This window comes from Mchenga conophoros, linkage group LG5 (assembly GCF_057382185.1).
Source record: "Mchenga conophoros isolate Kocher_MC1m ecotype Shallow Benthic linkage group LG5, M_conophoros_male_GT1.1, whole genome shotgun sequence".
NCBI classification, from domain to species: Eukaryota; Metazoa; Chordata; class Actinopteri; order Cichliformes; family Cichlidae; genus Mchenga; species Mchenga conophoros.
Genome location: NC_140530.1, coordinates 11,916,449 through 11,940,666, shown reverse-complemented (window position 1 = coordinate 11,940,666; position 24,218 = coordinate 11,916,449). Strand labels below are relative to the sequence as shown.

The window sequence follows — 24,218 nt, the reverse complement described above, 5'->3', positions numbered from 1 at the left end:
TTCAACTCTCAGTAATGCCATAGTGATCGTTTGATATATGGACCTGCAGCGGAGTTTAGGCCCAGACACGGCTTGTGACGTCAGACTTAACGACCGGATAGGCAACGTGCGTGCAAAAAAACTAACACGTCTAATAAAAAGAAGCTAAAAAGAAACCTCATCGTGCGGTGGGTTTGTATCTGTGGTGCTTTTAAAGATTAAGAACCAGAATATTTGGAAAACATTTTCAGCAAGGAAAAAAAAAGAAGGAAGAAAGAAATAACAACATTAGAACAGGTCACACTTGTTTGAGCATTTATGGTCCTCCTTTCAACAGTCAAAATAAGAGATGTCGCAGTACCGAATAAAACAGATCAAAGATATATAACTCTGAAGGCCGAGCCTGGAAAATTTCTCTGGGCAAAAAAATGAGACGGATGAATCACACTTTAATAGTTCATATTGTACCAAGCTGTATGTAAGTGAAGCTCGACAGTCTGAGCCTTTTTTTTTTAAACAAATAACTACTCAGAATGAGTGAGGTGTGATATACATATTTATCTACTTCAAGTGTCAGACACTTTACAAAATGCTCACCTTCAGTTTCATGTGACATCCACAGCAAAAAGATGAGAGATATCTAGAAAAACAAAACATTCCCAAACGGCTTCGACTAGTGCAAATATCTTACATGAATTTTTAATATGTTGTTATGATCCTATTGCAATTCCTAATTAGAACTGCAAAATGACTCCCGCAAAACAGTCTTTGTGGTAGTGACTTGACCCACAAGAGCCGTTTAAATCTAATTTGCTATTTGCTAGTTATAAGCTGCTAACTCTCATGTACCCATCCAGACTGCCGCCAGTGTTTCCAGTATATGTTCAACAGGTCTGAACCGTGTCCAGCAACACTCTCAGCGCCGCCTCTAGTTCACATCTTACGCTCGTCCCAGAAAGCTTTGTTGAAATATATACTTTGAAATGCTTAATTGGAGTTTGAAATCAAACGTTTCTGATTAATCCAAACTGTTCATTATTGGAAAAAAGAGTCGCCTTATTGTCCACTGGTACCCTGATTGTAGTCCATTGGTCTCAACAACCAGCATATTACATATGCTGTACACGTGGCTCCATGTTGCCAAGTGAACATAGTTTGTGATGAGTACGTTTGATCCCATTATTTTGTGATGGATATCTTGACAGCAGTCCTTTCCTTTCCCGCATCTTACAGTAAATACAATATGTGTGAGTCATCCATCCTTTCCACATGGAAAGCTTCATGTTTCCTCATGGCTCGGTGGCTCTCTTGCTATCGGGTGACCTAAAAAGAAAAAAAAGAGAGAGAAGAGAAGAGAATCAGGGTCGCAGAGACATCTAATCACATGAAGTGCTTCACAGTGGCTGAACAAATGTTTCTATTTGAAAGAGACAATCGGATGTCAGGGGTGAATATTTAAAGTCAAACAATTTCCTTTGTATTTCAGCCTCTGTGTCCTTTTCATTGGACCAAAAGAGCTTGTTGGCAGTCTAGCCGGTGGTCTGATTGCAAGAACCAACAGTGTCTCAACTGGTTAAGCTGAATTTCACATGTCTTGGAGCTGCAATGGTTTGTTTACACTTGAACAGAGAGCTGAAGGAGTGTAATTGCAGATGTAAAGAACTTGTTTCCCAGCAAACCCAGTGCGGTGTGTGTTTATGCTGTATAATGACCAGATATGTTCATGCATAAAATATTAATTCTGCTTGTTCCACTCCTGCAAATAAAACTACATTAAGTAAGAATGAAAATACAGATCTCATGGTGTGGTGTTTTTGCTGTTTCTTGTTAAATGATGATGCCTCAGTCAGGCAATCTATGCATCTTTCTACAACACACCTACGCCGTGTGGGAGTGAAAGAAAGATTGACATATACTGATCATCATGGTGAATAATATGCTGAGGTGGTACAAGGAGGTCAGAGGAATAAAGAGAGACCCAGTGTAAAGAGCAGAGCTGCAGAGAAAGTAAGAGAGCAGGGCCGTGTGAGCAGTTGCCAAGGAATCGATGTCTCATTGCAACTATCTACAGTGACATCTGCCACCAAGTCTCCAAGTAACTGCTCGCCAGTCCCAAAGCACCTTGCAAATTCACAATTAATGTCCACTGATGCAGTTAGCTTAAAGGCCTCATCAGACAAGGTAGGAGGGACAAAAAGGAGAGGAAGGGAGTGAAGAAGAAGAGAGACGGCAACGTGCAACAAAACAGGGATAATTGCACCTATCAGTCCCAGAGTTGGTGTTAGGCCCAGGGTCATTAATTCCACTGCCTGTGACTGAGCTCGGCAGTGCCTCTGTTCCTCAGTCTACCCCACTCACCAATTTAATTACGACTCTTAATTGTGAAGCCTCTGTGGAAGGCCCCAGCCATAATGCATTCTAATGAATGCGACAGATGTTGTTCTGTTATGCCATCTCTTGAGCAATTAGTCTTATGGCGCCTGCGCCGCTTTCCCGTCCAACTGTTTCTCTTTTTATATTTCACCTGTAAATAAACACCTGCTCCATCCCACGGCACGCACTCTGGCGCATGCACACACACTGCCCGGTCGTCAGACCCACAAATTAACTTTCACACTTCAGCAGATTACAAAGGGCCATGAAGGGCCCTCATTTAAATCAATTTATCTCATATGAATAGCATCAGTTTACTCGACATCACATGGCGGTTGTGTGGGGTAGACTGTACAGAGGTCTCGGGTTTACTGTGATGGTTGTTTTTGTTTTTTGTTCTTTTTGATTCGTCTTACCTGAAGAGATACGGCTACAGGAGCTCCACAAACAATCACCTGGAGGCTTGCCTGTTGATTAGCGCTGTATTTTCTTTGTAATTTATAATGATCTCTGAAATAAGTGATTAAATTAGACTGCGGTCTTCTGTGGGCATTTTGAAGATCCAAACAATCTCTGTTTACAAGATCAACTTTAATTTTCTTGGGAAGCCCTTCTGAGTTTTTTCTTTTCATATACTGGCGTATACAATACGAACACTAGCAAGAGTCATCAAGTTGAAAGTTTGTTTACTCAACACTAATTCAAGCAAGATGTTTCACAGACAAAACAAATCAATTGAATTGAAGATCAAGGTCATATCTATCTACATCAAATGTTAGTTAGGTTGGTAATACATGCATTTTTTTGTATTTTTTTTTTTTTTTGGGCATCACATGATTCTCGTGGGACTTTTTGATGTGAGCACTGATAATTTTACACACTTTGTTGTAGCACGCTGATGAAAAGATTTCAAAGGCTACGCTATAATTAGAGTTACACACTGCACGTAGGTCACGGTGCAGAAGCGCAAAAAACACAGGTAAGAAATCCATGAAAAGGAGAAGCGTTGATCAGTGATTTCACATCAGAGAGAGAGAGAGAGAGCAGGCAGGTGTAGACAAACAGACAAATGCATTCTTCTTACTTTGGTGGTTTTGACTTTGTTGCCAGTGCTGCAGGACCAACCGGTCAGGTCAGGAAGGACCTTACACTCCTCCCCATCCATACATGGCTGCATTTGACACCACCACTTCTGGGCCACAATGGACGCTGGAGTAGTGAGCGGATGTTCAGAGAGAAAATTAAAGACAGAGGGTTAGTAAATGGATTATATGACATGAAGAGCAAAAGGCTAGAATAAGGCAAATTTACAACACCAACGTGACCAGCACACCATGCAATAATTAACACTGATCACTGGAAACCACCAGAACCATGGACAGCACACTGTGAATAAAGATTAATGGGTTTTTTTGTATTCATAAGTAGAATGAGAAGAGTTGAAAAGTTCCCTCCTGCAACACTGCTGATGTTCACTTGTTTGTGTTTTTGTTTTTTTTTTGCTTCTTGTGCAGATGTGTGAATTTGCATGAGGAGCTGACAGTCACTTCCTGTAATTCAAATGAAATTTCTGCTTATCATTTAATTGCCTTTTGTTACATGCAAAATCAGCAAAACACATTAAGTGAATGGAACCAGCATTATTCATATTGCATAAGACCAAGGGAAAAACAGGATTATGAAGAAGAAATTCTATCAATAAAAAAAAGGCTCATTTATTTAAGACAACATGCTGATTCTGAAGTGCTGTATGATTTTTGCAGGGCAAAAAGAGCTCTTTGTACTAAAGCAAACAATTAGAAGCTGTGTTTTATTTACCGACTGCAACAACTTTTATTCTGTTCAAACTAAGAAAAACTTGGACGGCAGGATATGCATGCAGGATCACAAAAACAAAACACTTGTGGAGATTTCATATTTGTTCTAATCGTATTAAACGAAATAATTCTAATTATTAGAATTACCTAAGTTTTGATTAATGGCAGCATCCAGTCAAGGACATATTTGAACCAAATCTAATAACTCAAATCATCCCAGCATGATGATGTTTCAGAGAGCTGCCGCTTTGACAGAACTGCTGTGGCGTTGGGTTCTTTGTTAGCAACTCCTGGATCTGTTAAAAAGCTGTTTTTCTGTGTTTCAGTGAACAAAGCTTGATGCACCCTTCTTCTCTTATTGTAGTCTCGGATGAAAACTGATCACGTTAAGGTAAAACACTTTCCCACCGTCATTCCAGCCGTGGTTTGACACTTTTATATGTAGAATAACGGTATGACATCTGACATATTCACTTAGTTCCAGTGCCATGGTTCATATTAATGCAATAATATCTCATGTGGGTGAACAATGAGGTAACATGGTCAATGCCGCACATTCGCTCATATTTGACTGCACATCTATACAGTGCAGAATCTATGTTTTTGTGAATGTCATGTTATTATAGTTTTTCAAGCATGTCCTCACACGACTGAAAATGTACCTGACTTGGTAAATATGGTCTTGAGCTACTGGATCCTGTTGCACAGGTAGGAAAGTGGATGCAGTCTGGGCTGAGCTATAGTTTATCCGCTATTAAAAGCTAAAGTTTCCTCCATCTTAGCAGCTGGCACTCAAATCTCACAGATCATTTGACCCCACCTTGTAGACAAGAGACAGAATAAGAGAGAATAACTCAGTCCCCGCTCTCCTAACTCATCATCTGCCCATCCTTTAGTCTCAAAGGTGAATGCAGAAAGAAAAAAAGAATCCCATCTCCCCAACTTCATCATCATTAAGCTGCTGGACTGATGGTGTTTAGAAAGAATTTTTTTTCATATCTGCTGTTTCCAACAAATGAATGAGATAAGCTGGTATTGTGAGGAAAATTGACTTTCAACTGCATAATGCAAAAGAACATGGGCCAATTCTCTCAAGCATTCTGGGAGAAGAAAACAGTGCCACTAAGAGAAAGAGGGAGAGGAGGGCGGGAGGGAGGGAGACAAGACTAAATAATAGCTGTTCACCAAGAAAACATCTTTGTAGTGAGGAAATGAGCAGTGAGAGGAACTCGGGGAGGCAGAGTGAAGGGTGCAAAGGAAAGAGGCCGTTTGAGGATGACTATCACTGATTGTAGTGGTGAAAGGAGCAGATCAAACAAAGAAAACACAGGAAGAGGAGAGTAGCAAATTGAGGCGGAGTGGAAATTGGCGAGAAGCAGAAAGCTAACTTGAAGCTGCCCAGTCAACACAAAAAAACTTCTCGCCGCTATGATGAGGCTAATGTTGAACACACTGTTATGATACATGAGCTCAGTGGCAGTAAGCGGTTCTAAAAACCAATGGCTGTGTAATGATTGTTAATGTGGCCATTACAGTGTCAACGACAGTGCTTTGTACTGCTCGAGTGTTATATAGAGCTACTAGGCATGGCCTTTGAGTGCTATTATGGAGTTAGTGTTTATTGCACCTTATCTCATGCTATTACTAGGAGGGTGGGGCATGACACATAAGAACCTGCCTGTCAAGTGAGAAAATGGACACGAGTTTGTACGTGGCCTGTGATGTCATGGATAATTCAAGTACTGGACGGCATTCAGACAGAGATCTCAACAGGTCAATGGTAAAAAGATTACAGCAATACTGTGCACCAGTTAGTTCTGAAATTATCTCCACTGGAGCCGTATTTTTCCTCGCTGTACTGATGGAGGAAGTTTAGAGGCCAGTAGGAAGCTTTTCAGGTGCGCAACGGTTTGAATGACTGAAATTCAATATTTACATTTAGAAGATTTAGATAGTCATCTTGAATAGTTCACTAATCCACTTATATTAACACTACTGACCCTCGTGAGCCTCTACAGTAAATATGAAACCACAGACAGCCTCCAGCTAGTTTAACTTAGCACATAGACCAGAAACCGGCTTAAATAGCGACCTGTCCAAAAATAATCAACTTCGTCCACTATCACTATCAAAACTCTCAAACTGCATGGCATATACATATGCCTTTTATGTACAAAAACAAACAAAAAAGAGCATATAAGCAATACATGATGGATTTATGGAAGACTGTGTGCTGTCTTAGCGCTCAGAACACACAGGCCTAGAGACCCGTCGGCTAGCATCTGGCAACCACCAGGAAAAATGTGCATTCCCCTGGTTGTCAATAGTAAATGATGGCTGCTGGCAGTCACTTTGAAATCAAATGCTAAAGCCCCACACAGTTGTCAGTGACCCACCCTGGTAGCTACTGGTCATCAGAAAAAAAGGAAAAATTCAGTTGCTGGAGGTTGTTGGCATTTGCTAACCTGAAATTGGTCACATGAACTGGTGAAAGAGGTGTATATGGTGCTGAACTGAAAAGTTCCTTGGAACTGCTATTGTCACCCAGTAGTTTGCATGGGAGACGCCAACTTGTCTGCAGACACAAACTACTCACCAAGCAGTGGAGAATGTTTTCCTTCGAAGAAAATCTGTGCCTTTTGGGATGTGTTGGTTGCAGCGATAAGGACAACTTTTACTTTGAAGACAAATGGTCTCCGTTTCCAGTTTGCATCACACTGTTTCATTTTAGCTCAGAGAGGAATTAGCAAGTGTTCACAGACAAGTTAGTGTCTTCCATGCAAGCTACAGACAACAAAGGTGGGAATCTGCTGCCATCCAAAGCATTTGCAACAGGCCTTTCAGTGCAGCATCATGTACATCTTTGTGATCCATTTCATGCTAGTGACTGGCAGGAAAACCCGAAGAAATGATCCACAACTAGTCAGGAGGTGCACATTTTCCCCCTCATGATCAGCGGCTGCCAGATGGTCGCCAACAGGTCTCTCAGCCTGTGTGACTGAGGCCTGAGACATAGCGAGCACATAAGGGTATCAGGAAGGACATCTGTGGCAAAATTCTGCACCTGAGCAATAGGCAGATCCAGCCGATGTGGGGGCTCCACAGGAAATAAGGGAGCAACATTAAGTACCTACTGCTTGCTGCTTCATACCACATGACTCGTGACTCATGTAACAGTTGTTCTTTGGTCTCAGTTAAAGTCTCTCTTACAAAACAAAACAAAGTGGAAAAACAATCATCAGCTGAGTTGCTTTTAAAATTATTAAGCTAAAGTGACAATGACGACTTTCCACTGTGTCTCCACAGTCTTGCCTGTAATTTTTTCACAATAATGTTCAACAAGTACCATTGAAAATGAATCACTGCCAAGTTCGTCAAACAGAAAGACATTTTTTCAGGGAAAAATGCATTTAACACATGAACTCGCCCTTAGCTCTACGTACTCTAATTGCATCAGTCTCATTAAGACTCTACATTTATATTCACAAAAGGTGCCCATGCTAATTAAAAAAAGGTTTGCAGCTCAGGCATACATTTCATCACAGTTACTCGCAGTCGTTATAGAAGCTGCACTCAGAATGCCTTTTAAGTTCTCCTGCAAACTTTCAGCATGGGATCAGCTGAGGGCAAACGTCTAGACAGGGCTTTGTTTAAGGTGCAGGTGATTAGGCAACAGAAGGGACTGGAGCTACAGTATGTTATTCCCCTGGCTCTCATTGAGTCTCCTGGGTTGTCGAAATAAGGTCTGCGGATGCTTTATGCTACGAGGGTGCCTACAGCTTTTGCTCGCCTGCTACTGATCACAACATGTCAATCTAGCACACACCTGGTAAATGTCACTCAGCATTCTGCCAGCTGCAGCTTCACTTTTTTCATTTTTGTGTGTGCAAACAAGCATGTCAGCCGTACGAGCATTCATCCCAGCGCCGCCTCTGTTCATGCCTTCTCTGCCACTGCTTGCATTGATATTGTAATGTTTGTGACATCAAGTGGACAAAGTTGAAATTGCAGGTCTCCTTCTCCACTGCATGAAAGCAAAAAGATGTTTTGTTCACATCCCTGTGGCACAACGCTGCTCAGTTATTGTATGCAATGCCTTGATTCTTGCCAATTAGCACTTCAAGAATGCATGCTGTGCTCCAGCTTAGCAGGTGAATTAACAAGCGTTGACTGAAAAAAAAAAAACACCACCTCCATTCACCTCGATGCCAAAAATATAAACCTGATTTCTAACACTGCTTTAATTTCTGATTTTTACCAGGTCAACACAATCGAACTCTCAAAAGACAAAAAAACTGTTATGCATAATCTAAATCATTTCTCTTTCTTTTCCTCCTCAACCTCAGTAGCATATCCTGGGTCTACCCTAGGGCCTCCCTACAGTCAAAACACCTCACCAAGAGGCACTCAGGCAGCATGCTGGTCAGATGCCCAAACACCTAAACTGGCTGCTTTGAATGTAGCACCTCTACTCAGGGCCTACCCTCTAAGGGTGAGATATGGTAATGAATATAGTTTCGCTATATTATAGTACATTATTCATTATTCTCATGACCTTTACTTTTATGATGTACCACAGTAAAAAATGTACATTTTCATCCATACAGCCTTTTTTTGATGGATTGAGCCTTTTCCCACCTCGTCCTCAGTTCATCAGTGGGCAAAAAATGTATCTGTCACATTGAATGCAAAAAAGTCACCAAGTTCAAAGGGACTTCCCTGACTCCTAACCTTTTCATCTAAAGTAACCAATTAGCCTCTGATATAACAAAACTAATTTAATGACTACCTATCCAATTGTGTAACTATGCTGTAGCCTGTTTGATGTTAGCCAGGACATCCTATCACACTGTGCGCACAGCATGTGTCTGTGGGAGTGTATCCCCATTAATACTTTACAAAGGCACTGCTTGAACTCACACGATGGAGCAGCTGAATATATACACTACAGCAGAGGAGGGTTTCTTTGTGTCTGTGTCTGGGTGCTTACACATTTATATGTGCGCACATGTCTGTTGAGCACTATAGATGTAATGTGGTTTTCATGTGTCCATCTATACAGTCCCAAATGTGCAATAAGTGTAAGCTATAATGCACAATCAGAGCATTCCTGTGCCCTTGCTCCGAGGTCATCACTATTTAAAGGGAATATGATGCACCTCCATGTACTCAAACCCATACACACCCATAGGCAGTTTGGAGGTGGATCCAGATATATGAATGCTCCCAGGCTTTGTAACAGTTCCACTCAGTGATCCTGAAGTGCAGAAGCAGTTGGAGAGCGGCATCCATCTCTTTCTACAATGATTTACTAACACACTTTATCTCCATTGCCCCAGCTCGCACATCCATGCCAGCACACCCAGGTATGTGGACAAAAAACAAGAAGAAGAAGCAAAAAAGTGAAAAACACATTGGTATAACTGTCAGACAAAGACTGCACGCGGTTTATGGTTATGCACATACACCAGAACAGATTGGCAAAATTTCAAAAGCATGACATTAAGGAGCAGATATTATTGTAAACAACAGCAGGTTGATGTGTGCTGAAACACTTAACTAAATTTCTTGGCCCAGCAATGAAACACAGTTTGGCTGTCACCATATCTATCACACAGCGAGCAAAATTCACTCAGCCACCATTTTTATCAGGTCGCCGTGCTCTCTCTCGTTCCCCACCGCCAAACATACTTTAATGACAGTGACTGTGAAAAGATTTAAAGTCATTTTGTCTGGTACCCAAAAAAATCACCGTAAAAACATGCAGTTCACTTTATGAGCAACTTTCTGCTTTTGTACAGAAGTGTACTCCAGAGAAAGCAGATCAGATGGATGCCGGTGCTACTCTGATGATACAAGTGCAGAGGTTTGTTTATTTATTATGACATATTGTTAAAATTGCTGCTTACATCAATAAATTCACACTGTGTGATAGTGTTCACAATTGGGACCTTTACATCTAGTGAATCTGGTCAATCTTCAGGTTCAAGGTTCCTTTATTGGCACCTCTAGGCATATTTGTTTTGCAGTTAAAAGAGCAGACAACCCTTCTACCAGACATCAAACACAGACCCTGGACAATATTCACAAACACATGGTGAGAAAAATAAAAGAGAGAAAAGAGAGAGGGCTCCAGGCTTCACTACAACCCCAACTGCAAACCTTCAGACTAATAAATACAATTTTAAAAAAGGCCAAGAAGCTAAAAACAATATCATAATACATCACAAATTAAAAATCAATGGAACCGATATTACTTATTCAGATAAAGAATAGCAACATGGGACAAAGCTGTTTCTTTACAGCTTTGTCCTGCATTTAGGGACTGCTAACCTCGTCAAATAAGGGGTGGCCGTCAGCATTCACGATGGAACTGGTCATCCTCTGTAGCTGTCTGGTATAAAGAGGCTCTGGGCTAAGCTGCTGTTACTGTTCACAATTTGCAACAGTTTGTTCCTGTCCTTCAAAGATAGATTAGCGTACTGTGACACCAAGGAAAACATTTCCATAACATAACTCTGCTACTGCACTTCTTTTCTTGACATCGACCTGTGTTTTGTTTGTTTTTTAGGATATATAAATATAAAATATATGTGAGCCACTCAGAAGTGGACAGGGTGCATTTCTCCTACAGCGTTAGCCCGAAAAGAGCTTCACTGCTTGACTTCTATTTTTTTTCCGGTTAACAATTCTACCTCTGCAAACTCTTCACGCGCAGATTTAGACTTCTCCAAATGACCTTACTTTTTGCAGGACAAACCCTTTATTCTCACACGCCACCAGCGCTAATTCCAACAGAGAAGAAAAAGAAAAGAAGCCAATACAGAAGTGGGTTTCAGGGTTGTTGTGATGAATAGAGTTCACTTGAAAAAGCGTATCCCACCATGCAGTGCAGCAGCCCAGTAATGGGACCTCTCACCATTAACTCCTCTTTCAGCCAGCATCAATAATGTAACTCCATTTACACTATGGCTTTTCTACAAAGGCTACCTGCTGAGAGGGGGTTGTCTCTTTCCATCAGTGCTCCAGCCAAAAAAAGGGGAGAGAGAAGCACGCGTGGATGTGTGCGTGCACTGAGGTGTGTTTGTGTGCGTAAGAAAACCCTGGATGAGGTGAGATCTTTTGGAACTGTGAACTCAGAGGTCAAGCCTGACTCATGAGATAAGTGCTGCTGAGCACTGGATTTGGAAGTGAGAGGAGGTGAGACTCCGAGGTGAGATCTGAATAGAAAATTAGAAAGCCTCGTGACCGGTGTGACGGCAGAACCGCGCAGTCTGTGCGTGAGTGTGAGTCGAAAAAAGTGATTAAGACCATCAAAAAGAATCCATCACTAACTCTCAATCACACGCAGAGTGCATTAGGTTCTCATTAGTGTCACTCCTCCTTTTAGCAAACGAGACCACGTCTTTGAAGTAAACAAATAAAAGCAAGGAATCAGTGCAGTGCCTGCTCTGAAGGGTTAGCAAAGTTTCACGTGATTCCTTGTTTATCCTGGCTTTCATTACAAAGCCAATCATCTTTGCTATGGTTGCCTGGTTTTATCATTATCAAGCAATAGTTCCCATCTTGGAACTCATCAAAGAGGTTAAAAAACAAATCTACTTTTTTATTGGGGGAAAATGGTGCTGAAATGAACCAGCAGGTATGCTTGTTACTAAAGTTATTTCAATGGGGAAAGCACCGTCTACTGGTCACGCGCAGCAATAGCAACTCAGTGCCTGGAGGTTGGCACAGACTGGCAGTGTGTGCACAGCCCTGACTAGTAAAGGTGGAAAGCGTGCGGGCATTTGCAAAGTCAGATAAAACGAAGACTCAAATGAAAATGGGAAGTTGTATTAAAGCCGATTGTATGTGGCAATAGCACAGCTGTAGGATTGGGAACCACGTGTCAAAAATAATGTGCGTTTTAATAAGAAGTTGCTATTTGCCAAACTAAATGACTGTGAGTAGTTCTTGTTTGTGTGCTGCACTGTCTGTCAATAGACGTCAACAAACAGCAAGCCGGGGTGAATGAGATTTGTTTTGGCTCGTTTTTTACCCTTCTTGATAATTACCATATCATTCATTTACAGCATTAGAGTGATAATGGGGCTAATACGCTATTTTTCATGGAAAATAAACCAAACGCTGTGAAATCTGATCTAGTTCCAAATCTGAAACAGAAAAAAAAGAGACATCACTTCAAGTTTGCCCACAGATCTCACATCAAAGACTCTATTTGTGTAGATTCATTACTTATTTGTTTGCAAGTGCGGAATCAGCTTCCAGTCCCCTTCCCGAGGTGACGTTAACAGTATGAATTACCCTCATGCTTTGGAGAGGTAGTGTCTCCGCTCACGTATTAAACAACTGTGTATTTTCTTCTGGTAGGGGGCTAATACAGTGCGATTGGATGAGGTTGGCTGACACAGTGTGTGTGTGTCTGATCTCAGTGGAGCGTCTGCGGATGATAGGGGTCAGTGACACTGCTTGTTTCTTGCTGGGCAGCAGCTCTCGATGCGGACAAACGGGTGCAACAGAGGTCTATGAAAACGACCCTCAGCTTTCGTCTGTCCATCTTCGCTACTAGCCGCACACTCAGCATGTATAAACAGACACATTTGTGTATCTGAGCGAAAGTCTGTGGATGATTAATTAGCTTGATGATATTTTTGTTGTTGTCGTTTTTCAGAATCCAACATTTTTATTTAACTGTTGACTTGAAAATCATAACCAACATAAGGGTTTGATGTCATGCTTTTATTTGTTTATAAAAACGTTCCTCTCGCTAATCACCCAAATGTTCTGTCTGAACCCATAAAAACATGCAAAGAAAATACTTTCTCTATCACCATCTGTCAAATACTCGTGCGGCCTGACTGGATATGAAACGTTAAGCTGTCCCATATACCAGCATTCCTTTAAAACCGCAGCTTAATCATCCAATCTGATGTCATATTTTTGATTCTCCTTTCATATAGCATGGGGGAATTAGCAAGGCAAGGAGAAACATTACCGGCATTAGTGGCTTTAACTTTTCATGTTATCTCCTTGGGATGCAATGAACCCCAAACCGCTGGTGAAAGAGGACCGAGATATATCCAGGTTTACTTTAACACATTAAAAATCCTATTACTCAAGACCCACTTAAAGGTGCTTTACATTCATTTTCCAGTAAACATCCTATCTTAATTTAAGTAAAGACAGTGGTGTGAATTCACTCTCAATCTCACTCCTTCTATTATAGGGAAATAAACTGAAAATACATTTTCAATCCAGCAGCAGTGTGCCATTAAAAAAAAGTCATTTTCAGACAGAATCCAACCTGGCAGCAAATTTAAACTCATCTATTTACGTTTCTAATATCTCCAAAATGAATCTAGTAATGATTTGTTTTAGGTGAGAAGTTTCATGTAGAAACTTTAATGATGCAAGATAATTAAAACCATTTTTAGCCTTCGTGACCCCGCCGGATTCAGCAGCGTGTCAATTATTACAAAAACATGTTGTGCAGCGAAGCACTGTCCAAACCTGCAAAATCTTCATTTGGAATTCCAGTCACGCTCGCAAAGGTTTCCAACAGATACCAAAAAGGTCTGGCAGAAATGGAGAGACTCTGCTGCAGTGTTGTGGGGGAGATGTCTGCAATATGATGCACAAAACACAGAAACCGAAAGCACACCCTACTTGTTTATGTGTTTCACAAAGCAACGATGCCCAACAAATTCAGGCCTGTGCGCTGTTAGAAGACGGGGCTGATTTTCAGCCCAAACATCCACTCAGGCTGTTGGTCGGTGATCAGCTCCACTAGAATCACTAATTCTACTTCATTTCAAGAGATTCTCACATCGGGATTTGTTTGGTATAAATGAGGAACCACTGGAAGAGACGCTTGGCCTGATATACACACTCACACTAACACTCACACGTAGTTTTACCTTCCACACAGGAGGGTCTGGCTCTGGTCGTGCCAGCGACCTGCCCCGGGAAACAGGAACACTTGACGGTTTGAGAGCGCTCCTCAATCTTATTCTTATTACAGCAGCGATGCACCGCCACCACCTCACATGTCCCCTGCTTCACTTGGTATGATGCTGTGAGAGAGAGAGAGAGAGAGAGAGAGAAAGAGAGAGAGAGAAGGAGGGGAAAAAAGGGTGGGGGGATTATTTGCTTGAAATTCATCGACTGTAAGGGAGATTTTGTTGGTGTTTTGGCATTTGTTGTTGAAAATAATCGAGTCGAAATTCAAACACATTTGCGCCGCAAATAACAATCAAATACGGGCCAGCTTTTCTGAGGATTAAACAGATCTGCTGAATAATTTACTTTTGTTTAAACTCCTCGATTTATTCCGGTCTCAGTCTTTGATTCATAAGTAAACACTTTTTAGTGATATTTTGCTTTTATTCTCAGCCCAGCGCCCTCATTAACTCTGTCACAGAGGCGACTCTTGTTCTCGTGATGGTGTGCATGGAGGGAAATTAAAAAAAGCAAACAGCATATGAAAAAATAATCATTTCTTTTTGACTCCTTTCAGACAAAGCACTTGATCTAAGCAGAGACGTGTGCACTTTATTTAGTTAGAGGAAATCGCTGTCACGTTTGCATCCGCATTTTTGTTTTTATCATTCCATCTCCATGCACGTCTGTCTGTGTGTTTGGTTCCTTGCATTTGTGTGTGCTTCTTAAAGTCATGATATATGTGAGGATAATTGTTTTTACCTGACACCTCCAACAAACCAGCCACCTCTAATGTCTCTTATTAGCTTCTCACTTCCCAGCAGGCATTGGTCTGGTTAATTATAAGACTCTCCGGACAGCAAACGAACCTGAGGGGTTGTAGCGCAAACCCAAAGCTTTCTGCACAGTGGCAAAATGTGGTACTATGTGTGTGAGTGTTTCAGTATTTTTTGTTGAATTCCTTCTGAACATCTTGCCCCCTCACACATGATTTCTTTTCAGAGTCTTCAGGGACTAAAAGGTGACTGTATCTTCATTTTAGGAGTAAGCTCACGAGAGCAACCATTTATACTTTAACTTGATCTGTCACATGTACAAGGCAGCAAGGATGACTTGTAAATTATGTTACATAGTAATGCATAGAAGTGTGTAATGCGCACTGTCTGTGTTAATGTTACATTCCCCTCAGCACATGAATAAACCCATGAATCCCTTAGCAGAAAGGTTTTTGTGCCTACCTAAAGGAAAATGCGCCAACCAAAACTGTTGGGTACAATGTTTAGTGAATCTAAGCTTTGCTTATGGCTTCTGAATGGATTCCAGCTGCCTTATCTTCCCTCTCAAAGCTTGTTGTGCACTCTTGAGAGTCTCTGGCACCGTTTCCAGAGCACAGCAAACCCTGCTGGCGACATAACTACCTATAAGCCTCTTTACAGCCCTGGAAAAACCTTGGTTATACTGTACCATAAGCCCAGATTTCATTTATGTACGTGACTATACCCAGACTCCAAAACTTTTCATGGTAAGCTGAATGGGCTTTGCAGGCAGACACAAAAGTGTGCACAAGCACACACACTCATACAGCGCACACACTCAGCAGAGGGTTCCATTTCTGCAGGCCATGGCCCCTCTCATCCTTTCTGATTTAAAGTTTGTTTGTTCTCTTCTCCAGAGAGCCCCATCAATGATCCCTGGCTCTCCGAGGGCGCCCCTCCGCTATCATCCCTCCACTTTCATTTCCCTCACTCCTCTGTCTCGGGCTCTCCTGAGGCTGGAGCAGCTGCCGGATTACACCCGTGCACACTGCACATGCACTCACTGACACACGCAAACATATATATAGGCTCTGTTTAATGATAAAAATCAAGAAAAGATCAAACTCAGCACAAGTCAAATGGACAAGAACTACACATTAAGTCATAGTTACAACAGCAATAATCACAACTGAAGCTCAAAGTAACAGCGTAAAAATAAGAAAATCTAATTCAAGCACAATTTTATAGCCTGTACAAAATAAATAAGAAATTATTCTGCTGCTGTTGCAGAACTGGAACTGAGTAAGACTGCTCAATCTGCTGGCCTTATCTCAGGAAAAAGGCAGCTTGTTAGCACGAGAGAGGAAAGAGAGGAAGAGAGTCAAGCAGGAGGAGGGAAAGCAGTGTCACAGGCAGCAGAGAGAACAAAGAGCAGCTCGCCTTCCGCTGGCATAATGAGGTCAGGAGGTACACTGGCCTTCTCTCTTTATTGCCTATATCAGGACTGGGCAGAAGATGTTTACGTTTGAAAACTTTAAAGCTTTGAGGGTATGTTTGAGCAGTGGATGATAAACCCTTCCCAGCTTCATTTATGCACATTCTTTTTGTCTGTCCGTGGCACGTACCCTAATTAAAATCTCAACGAAGTATAAATGGATGCAAATGAGGCAAATTCAGGCTGATGTAAGGTATGAGAACAGCCCACATCCTTCTCTTAATGTGATTTCCATTATTTAAGGAAGACAGGAGACAGAAAGCCTCTGCTGGGTTTTCTTAAAGTATACATATGCAGCTTAATGAAGAAGAAGAAGAAAAAGAGACCAAGGTGCTCTTCAAGTAAATGCTTTAAGAGGCTTTCTTTCATAGACAGTTTAAAGGACACTCTAAACAACTTCAGAGTATTTTAGATGTTGCCACTGTCGCGTTCATCGAGGAGCAACACAACACACTGCATACCGAAACATATTTTTGCTTAGACTGCCTGTGGTTTGTTGATGTGAAACTCAGAAAATCTATGGTGACATTATGTGGCTAAAATGTAACAATAAAAAGATAAAAATAAAAAAATAAAATACAGTTTTTATATAATGGTGAAGGGATTTGCTTCAGTAGGAGCAAAAACTGTCCAGTGTTTAGGTGTAAAATAGCCTTTAAATATAATAAACTAATTTCAATCACACCACCACACAGTACTGACCCACACATATGGTTCTTACACACACACTGGACTTTCTGGACTTTGGTTTTGCACAACACTGGTCACTATATTCTTCATTTCCGGTTAATACTTGTACAGCTGCTGTTATTGTGTATATATTTATTTATATTTAGATTTCTTCATACATTCTTATATTGTTCTATATTGTGTATTGTGTATTTTGTTGTACAGTTATTTTATTTTCAACTTTAATTTATATATTTATCTTTATCTTATTCTTCCCAGTTAAATTTACCCTTCATTCTAATTTGTGTTGTACAGTTATTTCATTTTTAACCTTAATTTATATTTTATTCCTTCCTAGTTAAATTTACCCTTTTTAATTTTTCATATTTATTTCCTATCTTATTCATAGCCTTTTCCTTTTTTGTTTTCTTTAGGTCACGAGCAGTTGTCCAAGCATTTCACTACATATCGTACTGTGTATGACTGTGTACGTGACAAATAAAATTTGAATTTGAATTTGAATTTGAATTTTTGAATTCTGGAAAATATTATACAAGATGAGCTGATTCACTGATAAGTTTGTAAGCATGTATGGTAGCCGGCAGTTAGATCTGGCTGTGGTTCTACCATTCAGCATAAAAATGCTTCAGTCAGTAAAAGGTTTGGGAGCCATACAGCAGGCAAGTAGTACAATCCACTAATCAGAAAGCAGTTCAATCCCTGGCTCCTGCAGTCTGTATGTGAAGTGCTCTAGGTCACGACACTGAACTTTAGCACCTCTAATGAATCAATAAGTGGGGGTCGTAGGAAAAGGTTCTATCAAAAAAATCTTTTTTAAAAGGATGCGTCCTTTTGGTGCTCTGAGTGGTCAATAGGACTAGAAAAGTGCTATATAAATCCATCACAACTGTGCTGGAGGAATCAACTCAACATCGCCCACTCTTGTTGCCCAGAAACAAGAAAGTAAAGCTTTTATTTGGTATCATTGCAAACACTCTCATTCTCACTCTCTCATAGTGTAATGTTAATCATACAGTGTTCCTATATAGTCTTTGTGGGGAGTAATATAACTAAATGAGGACAGAGCATTTCACTTGGAGTGTTTATGTGCATGTGTGTGCACAGTAAGTGTGATAGTGTGGTTTAACGTGTTGATTTGGATTCAGTTTGGTGGGATTTGGGTAAAATAAAACATTTGCTTTTTATAGACGTGAATGCAATTTTCATGCACAATGGGTCTAATCCAACCAGCGGACTGCAGGAACGTGTCAAAAGAAGCCCAGTTCAACCAGAAAACAACAGGCTTGCAACCCTAGTGACAGTGAGTTTATGAGCATATGCACACACAGTCTCTGGGTCTGAAAGGTGAGGCAGGTGCTGGTGCTTTAATCAGAATCAGAATACTTTATCAATCCCACAAGATATTACGTGATCATAGTTGCTCCAAGACAGTAATAACAGTAACAAAGTAAACAAAATTAAATAATACAACATATTAGAAAGCTGCAAAATAGTCCGTTTGGGCTACTTCACTGCTGGCAAATACTGACTGTGTATAAATGATGTCAACCGCCAAAATTCTAGACTTTGCATTTTGAAGGTACAATGTTAATATGGTTAACATGTTAGCTTCAAAATGCAGTGTTAATTTTGTTGACTAATAATTTTCTCCATAGTTTTCATCAATGACCTCTTTTCCTGACGAAAACAAGACGATACCGAAGCAAAAAACTAATAACTAAACTACTAGACAATATCCAATCAGAACTAATTAAGTTGTGTAAAAAGGCGGGACAAGTTTGGAAGTGAGTCAGTCAGAATTAATCTCCTTGTGCAATAAGATTAGATGCGCACACTTTGATCTCCACAGTGGGAGTTCCAATGCTCCCTGTTTCTCATAGAAACGTGACAAAATGTCAGCGATTGGGATGAAAGAAGAGTAGACACATGGACAGATTTAACATTTGATGTCAAGGAAAATATGTATAGCATACTTCAGATTTACTCCACTGTATTGCATGATATTTAGGATTTGCCTCAATAATGACTAAAACTATAGATGAAAATTTGCTGTCAAAATCAACACTGATTTTGTGTTAACCATATTTAGATCAGAGGGTGAAGTGAGAAGTTATCAAACTGCACAGATTCATGTATCTGCTAATTAGCATTTTAGTTATCTTTAGTTATCTTAATTAGCGTTAAGTAACAAACTAATAAAATACTAGAATTTGACGCACCAAGACTGAAGCACAAATTTTTTGGATGGTTTGGCAGATACTTCCAAAATGCCCCAGATGGTACGAAACATGATGAAGAGGATCAGAATAGTAAGTGGGATTAGTGAAGCCTAAACAGGCTTGTGTTGGCACACCTGTCAGTCGAAATCTGCATTTGAGTCATCTGAGCACAGTGAGTATGCTCAAAACCAGTGTTTAGTTTTCTGCTTCTGAACGCTATCAATTTGAGCCCTTTAACATGGTACTCTATGGGGATTGACATGCTCTCGGAGCAGACCTCAAGTGGCCAGTTTAGGAACTGCATTTTTTTAGTACTTCTGCAGTAGTTTTGTTTTCGCTACGGTGGCTCTGAGAGGCCAGACGGACTGCAACTTAAGAAAACACCAGCAATAAGAAAAAAGCTGCAAAAGTGCTCAAAACACAACGGAAATAGGAAAAACGAAAACGGAAATAGGAAAAAACTGATTTCCAAAAGCACAAGGGAAGTGTTTCTGCGGAGACTATAACCCGACGGACCAGTTGCAGGAACCAAAATATGCTAGGAATTGCGCTGGGAGACACTTAAAAGAAGTGGAGGATCTATCGGTTTTGTCAGGAAAGAAAGGATGAGAGGGAAGTGTGTTAGCCTAACTATTAGCCTGAAAATCCGCCATCAGTATTACATGAATCATGAGATTAAAACACACTTACCTGGCATATTTTGGTTCCTGCAACTGGTCCGTTGGGTTATTGTCTCCCCAGAAACACTTCCCTTGTGCTTTTGGAAATCTGTTTTTCCTAATTCTGTTTTCGTTTTTCCTATTTCTGTTCTTGTTTTTCCTATTTCCGTTGTGTATTGTGTTTTTTTGCAGTGTTTTTCTTATTGCTGGTGTTTTCTTAAATTGCAGTCCATTTGGCCTCATAGGGCCACTGTAGTTTTCTCACTCTGGAGAATGCAGCACAATACCATGAAAAAAATGACCCTAATGTGATATATGATACAGTTCCCATATACATTTATGTTGTCTGCTTATGATACTATTAAAAGTGAAATAGCTTTTAAAGAATTGCATATTTTAGGGCATAGGTGGCAATTTGGCTTCCCATTAGGGGCGAGACCTAATGCCATATTTAAATTTTATTTAAAATGTAGCTCACATTTGGTCATTTCATGTACAGTTTCATCCACACAATGCTTCCAACGTGTCACCAAAATCTTATTACAATATTTAATCTGGTTAGTATGGAAGTCCGTTTCCGCCACTAAAAAAAAAAAAAACAGATCCATAACTCAAAATTTCGAGTTATTTTCTCAAAATTCCGAGTTATTTTCTCGAAATTTCGACATATTAACTCAAAATTTCGATTTATTAACTCAAAATTTTGAGAAAAGTAACTCGAAATTTCGAGTTAGCGCTGCCAATCAGTAATCTACGTGAATGACGTCATTTCCTTGTTACCCGGAAGCTGAAGCCCTCAGCTACAAATGCTACAGCTAAGCTACCGGTATTACATCCAGTCGTGAATGCACAGGTTGCTGAGTGTTTTCAGCCTGGCTACACAAATGATGAAATCCCTGTGTTATTAGCTGAATCACATGGTGTTACTATCAGCAAACGTACTCGCGAAAGCGCCAATTTGTTGGGATCCGTTTTTGAGTGCACGTTCCTCTGCGCCATATGCTTCCGGGTAACAAGAAAGCGACCTCATTCACGTATATTTTTGATTGGCAGAGCTAACTCGAAATTTCGAGAAAATAACTCGAAATTTAGAGTTATGGATACTAGCTTTTTTGTTTTTATTTAGTGGCGGAAACGGGCTTCCATAGGTTAGAGTTCAACAAAAAGTCTCCCGTAAAGCCTGTTTTCACAAGGCTGAATCTGACAGCCACTCTTAGTGCGAGCTATTCAGTGAAACCAAATATAGTGCATCCTGATGTAAAAAGTAAAGTAAAATAATGAAACTTTAATTGTTTGATTCTTCTTTCATATATAAAAACCAAGTCTGTTTCACAGGACTCAAAGCGACAGTACAACAGTTGTGTAGGAAATCATGTAGTTCACCTGCACCCTACAGTCGAGCCTGCTGCTGTGAAACTAACTGCACAAAAAAAACTTATCATGCTTTTAGAGCTTCATCACTTCATTTCTGTTCCCTTTGTTCCTCACCTATTGTTCCATATCACCGGTGGCATGTGGATATGTGCACAAATGTGTTTCTCTGCCTTCATTATCATCAAATTCTTTTGGTGCTGTCCTGTGTTGCCCAACTTGTTAGCTTGCATTTGCATGCTTTGAGTTTTACCACTAAAAGGAACATTTTCAGAGGATAATTTGAGAAGAAACAAAATAAAGTTGAACCAAAAAAAGGAGTCTGATCATCAGAACAGTATCAGTAAGAGTATTAACAACTGAAGCTCAACTGTGAGCCCTCAGAGTTGAGCCCTTTACCTTCCCATTCAGCCTCTGCTTCTCACCCTTTATCTGCTTAAAATTCATGTGGTGAGCAGCCAGCTTCCAGCTATATACATACAATAACAGTGTATCTAATGTCATAGTGCTGCCTTTAAATCATTCTGTTATGGCCATCTTGGTTAAATAGAGCCTGAGATGAAAAGACTTGGCAAGGCTAAACGCTTCTATTCCTGCGAAAGGGAGAGAGCCGGGCGGCCGGCAAACGGAGCTCCCTTGAACTGATGGGTTAGCGAGGCGATTGATGTATTCTGACAGACACCGGCAAGCAGCAGCACTGTACAATTTATCAAAAAAAAAAAAACTGTGTCTATCCCTTGTCAATACCTGACAAGCATGCACATTGCTATAAAAGGCCAGGTATCTAGCAAATCTGTCAGAGGCAGCAATGCCAGTTTAGCAAAGACATACTGACTATCTCTGGTAGAGCGCACAGGTCAAGTTTTAAGTTTCAACAGAGCAAGCTCACAAGACCAGGTCTCATAACTTCTCCTTTACAAAATATACTCAAAAATTATATTTTTTTAAATTTCCATATCTTCCTATTTTCTGCTTTTTGAGCCCACTCTTTAACCTTCTTTGCTCCATCTCCTCTCTACTCCAGGCCTGCACCACCCATCAATCCTGACAGGATCAATGTCTCACAAGTCCACACCAGGCCCAACACAGATTTATGTTAAATATCACAACAGGTGCTTCTGTGGAACAAAAGTATCCCCAATAAATCCTACTCCCTTGACCTTGCCTGGTATGTTTTTTGAGGAGTCATCTTAGAAACAGCCTAAAGGGGAGGCAAAAACAGGCAGTATTCTCAAAGAGATGGACATGCAGATGTGGCGTAATGTTTGTTTAAGTCTAACAGAGACCGTTTAAAGCTAAAAGGAGGCTCCTGGCATGAACAGGGTGGGCAAAGAAGAGCCATCAACATGCTATAAATTGATTTATGATGGGTTGCCAGATTAGTAACTGTTCCACAAGAACAAAATGTGTGGTTTGCCAACCACCCTCTAATCTCTGTAAACAGATATCTGCATATCAGGCAATAGCTGATGGGTTCCCAGATTAAGTGTGCTATAACAAGCTGTGATAAGAGTGTATGGAAATATATCAGTTCTGCAAGGCAGTGATTGAATTTAATCTCAAATAATCTAATTTCAAGCATTCAACCGAGAAAAGAAAAGAGAATTTCAGATATTTTTGCGAAGCACTGCTGTATGAGCGCAGACAATGACTTTACCATTGAGAAAGGCTGATGTTTCAACAGTACATGACACTGGTATGTCTTGGATCACATTTACTGCTCCTGTAATGCAGCTTATGAATTTCTCTATTTGCCTTTTTAAAAAAAGAAAGAAAAAGAAAAAATGGTGTGTGTCCAAAGGAATAGCATTAAAAAATGGAGCTGTGTTCAAGTATGTGTTGCTACACAGCTTTGTTCTGCTCATGAGGGGGCAAACTGAGAAACGAGCTGTGAAGGCAAGACTTATGCTAGATGATCTTTCTCATGTGCTGAGTGTGTCTTGCAGGTGTGCAAAGAAGACGGCTACTAACCGCGCCAAATGAATCATCTGCACGTTGTGCTGTTAACCTGAGCTACAGAGATTATGTTCTTCCTTTCCTCTAAAAACTCTTAGTCGTGTTATGTCTGCTTGATTGAAAAAATACCGATTGCCCGAGAGCCAACACTGGCTATTTTTTGACCTATAGAGCCACCATGTGGAAGCAAATGGTACAACCGCAAGGAACAAGCAAATGTCTGAATGATCAGGAAAACAAAACAGCAGTAAAACTGCCTCTGGAAAATCTTTACAGCCCTCATAACACACAGCCAATTATTCCTCAGCCTCGGCATTATGAGTGTCATGTTGTATTCATCACTGAAAAGTCCTAAACTTCCAGCAATTAGAGGAAACCCTCAAATAAAAAGCACGAGTCAGTTTCAGAGGAAGACATCTTGTTTTACCGCGAGAAAGAAACTAAGAAGAGGGCAGGCACCGATGCTGACCTTCACAACACACAAGGCCTGCAATTAGTAGTGTCCCTGCCATAAGCAGGCAGCCTCCTCTCTGTCTAAAGGAAACTAATGCCATCAGCCAGTGAACAGACTGGATGCTGGTAGCATTTTCTGTGGCATATAAAGGTCACCTTGCAAATCGCGAGCAGCAATAGTGAAGAAACTGAGATAATTAAAGAAATTGTCATAATTAAGAGCGAGGAAGAGGTGACAGGGGAGGTTGCCGCCAACAAGTTGTAGCACAAGATGCTGTGACTCAGCACAACTGTCCCCGTTGTCAGCCTCAATGAAATTTTAATAAGACTGTGTTGGTCATTTTTATTTTTTTTTGCTTAGGGTGGCTTGTCTCCATGACTTATGGAAATTAAAGCTAGAGTAGAGATGTAGCTCGCAGGCCTGAATTAAGTCAGCGCTTGCCATGGTCTCTATCTTCTTCTTCTAGTTAAGCGGGGGCTGCAGAGTTGTGCATATTAATGTGAGCATTGAC

General features: G+C 40.6%; 1 protein-coding gene across 1 annotated transcript in view; it reads right to left on the bottom strand.

The window, feature by feature from the left end:
- Positions 1 to 277: 277 nt before the first annotated feature.
- The window catches only part of tafa4b (TAFA chemokine like family member 4b), a 37,745-nt gene continuing 13,804 nt past the window's right edge, over positions 278 to 24,218 (bottom strand). The window contains exons 4-6 of the mRNA XM_085273312.1: positions 14,087 to 14,242; positions 3,437 to 3,561; positions 278 to 1,302 (exon numbers count right to left, since the gene is read on the bottom strand). Of these exons, the coding sequence (XP_085129438.1) occupies positions 1,291 to 1,302; positions 3,437 to 3,561; positions 14,087 to 14,242 (293 nt within the window). The 3' untranslated portion in view covers positions 278 to 1,290. The remainder of the gene's footprint in view (positions 1,303 to 3,436; positions 3,562 to 14,086; positions 14,243 to 24,218) is intronic.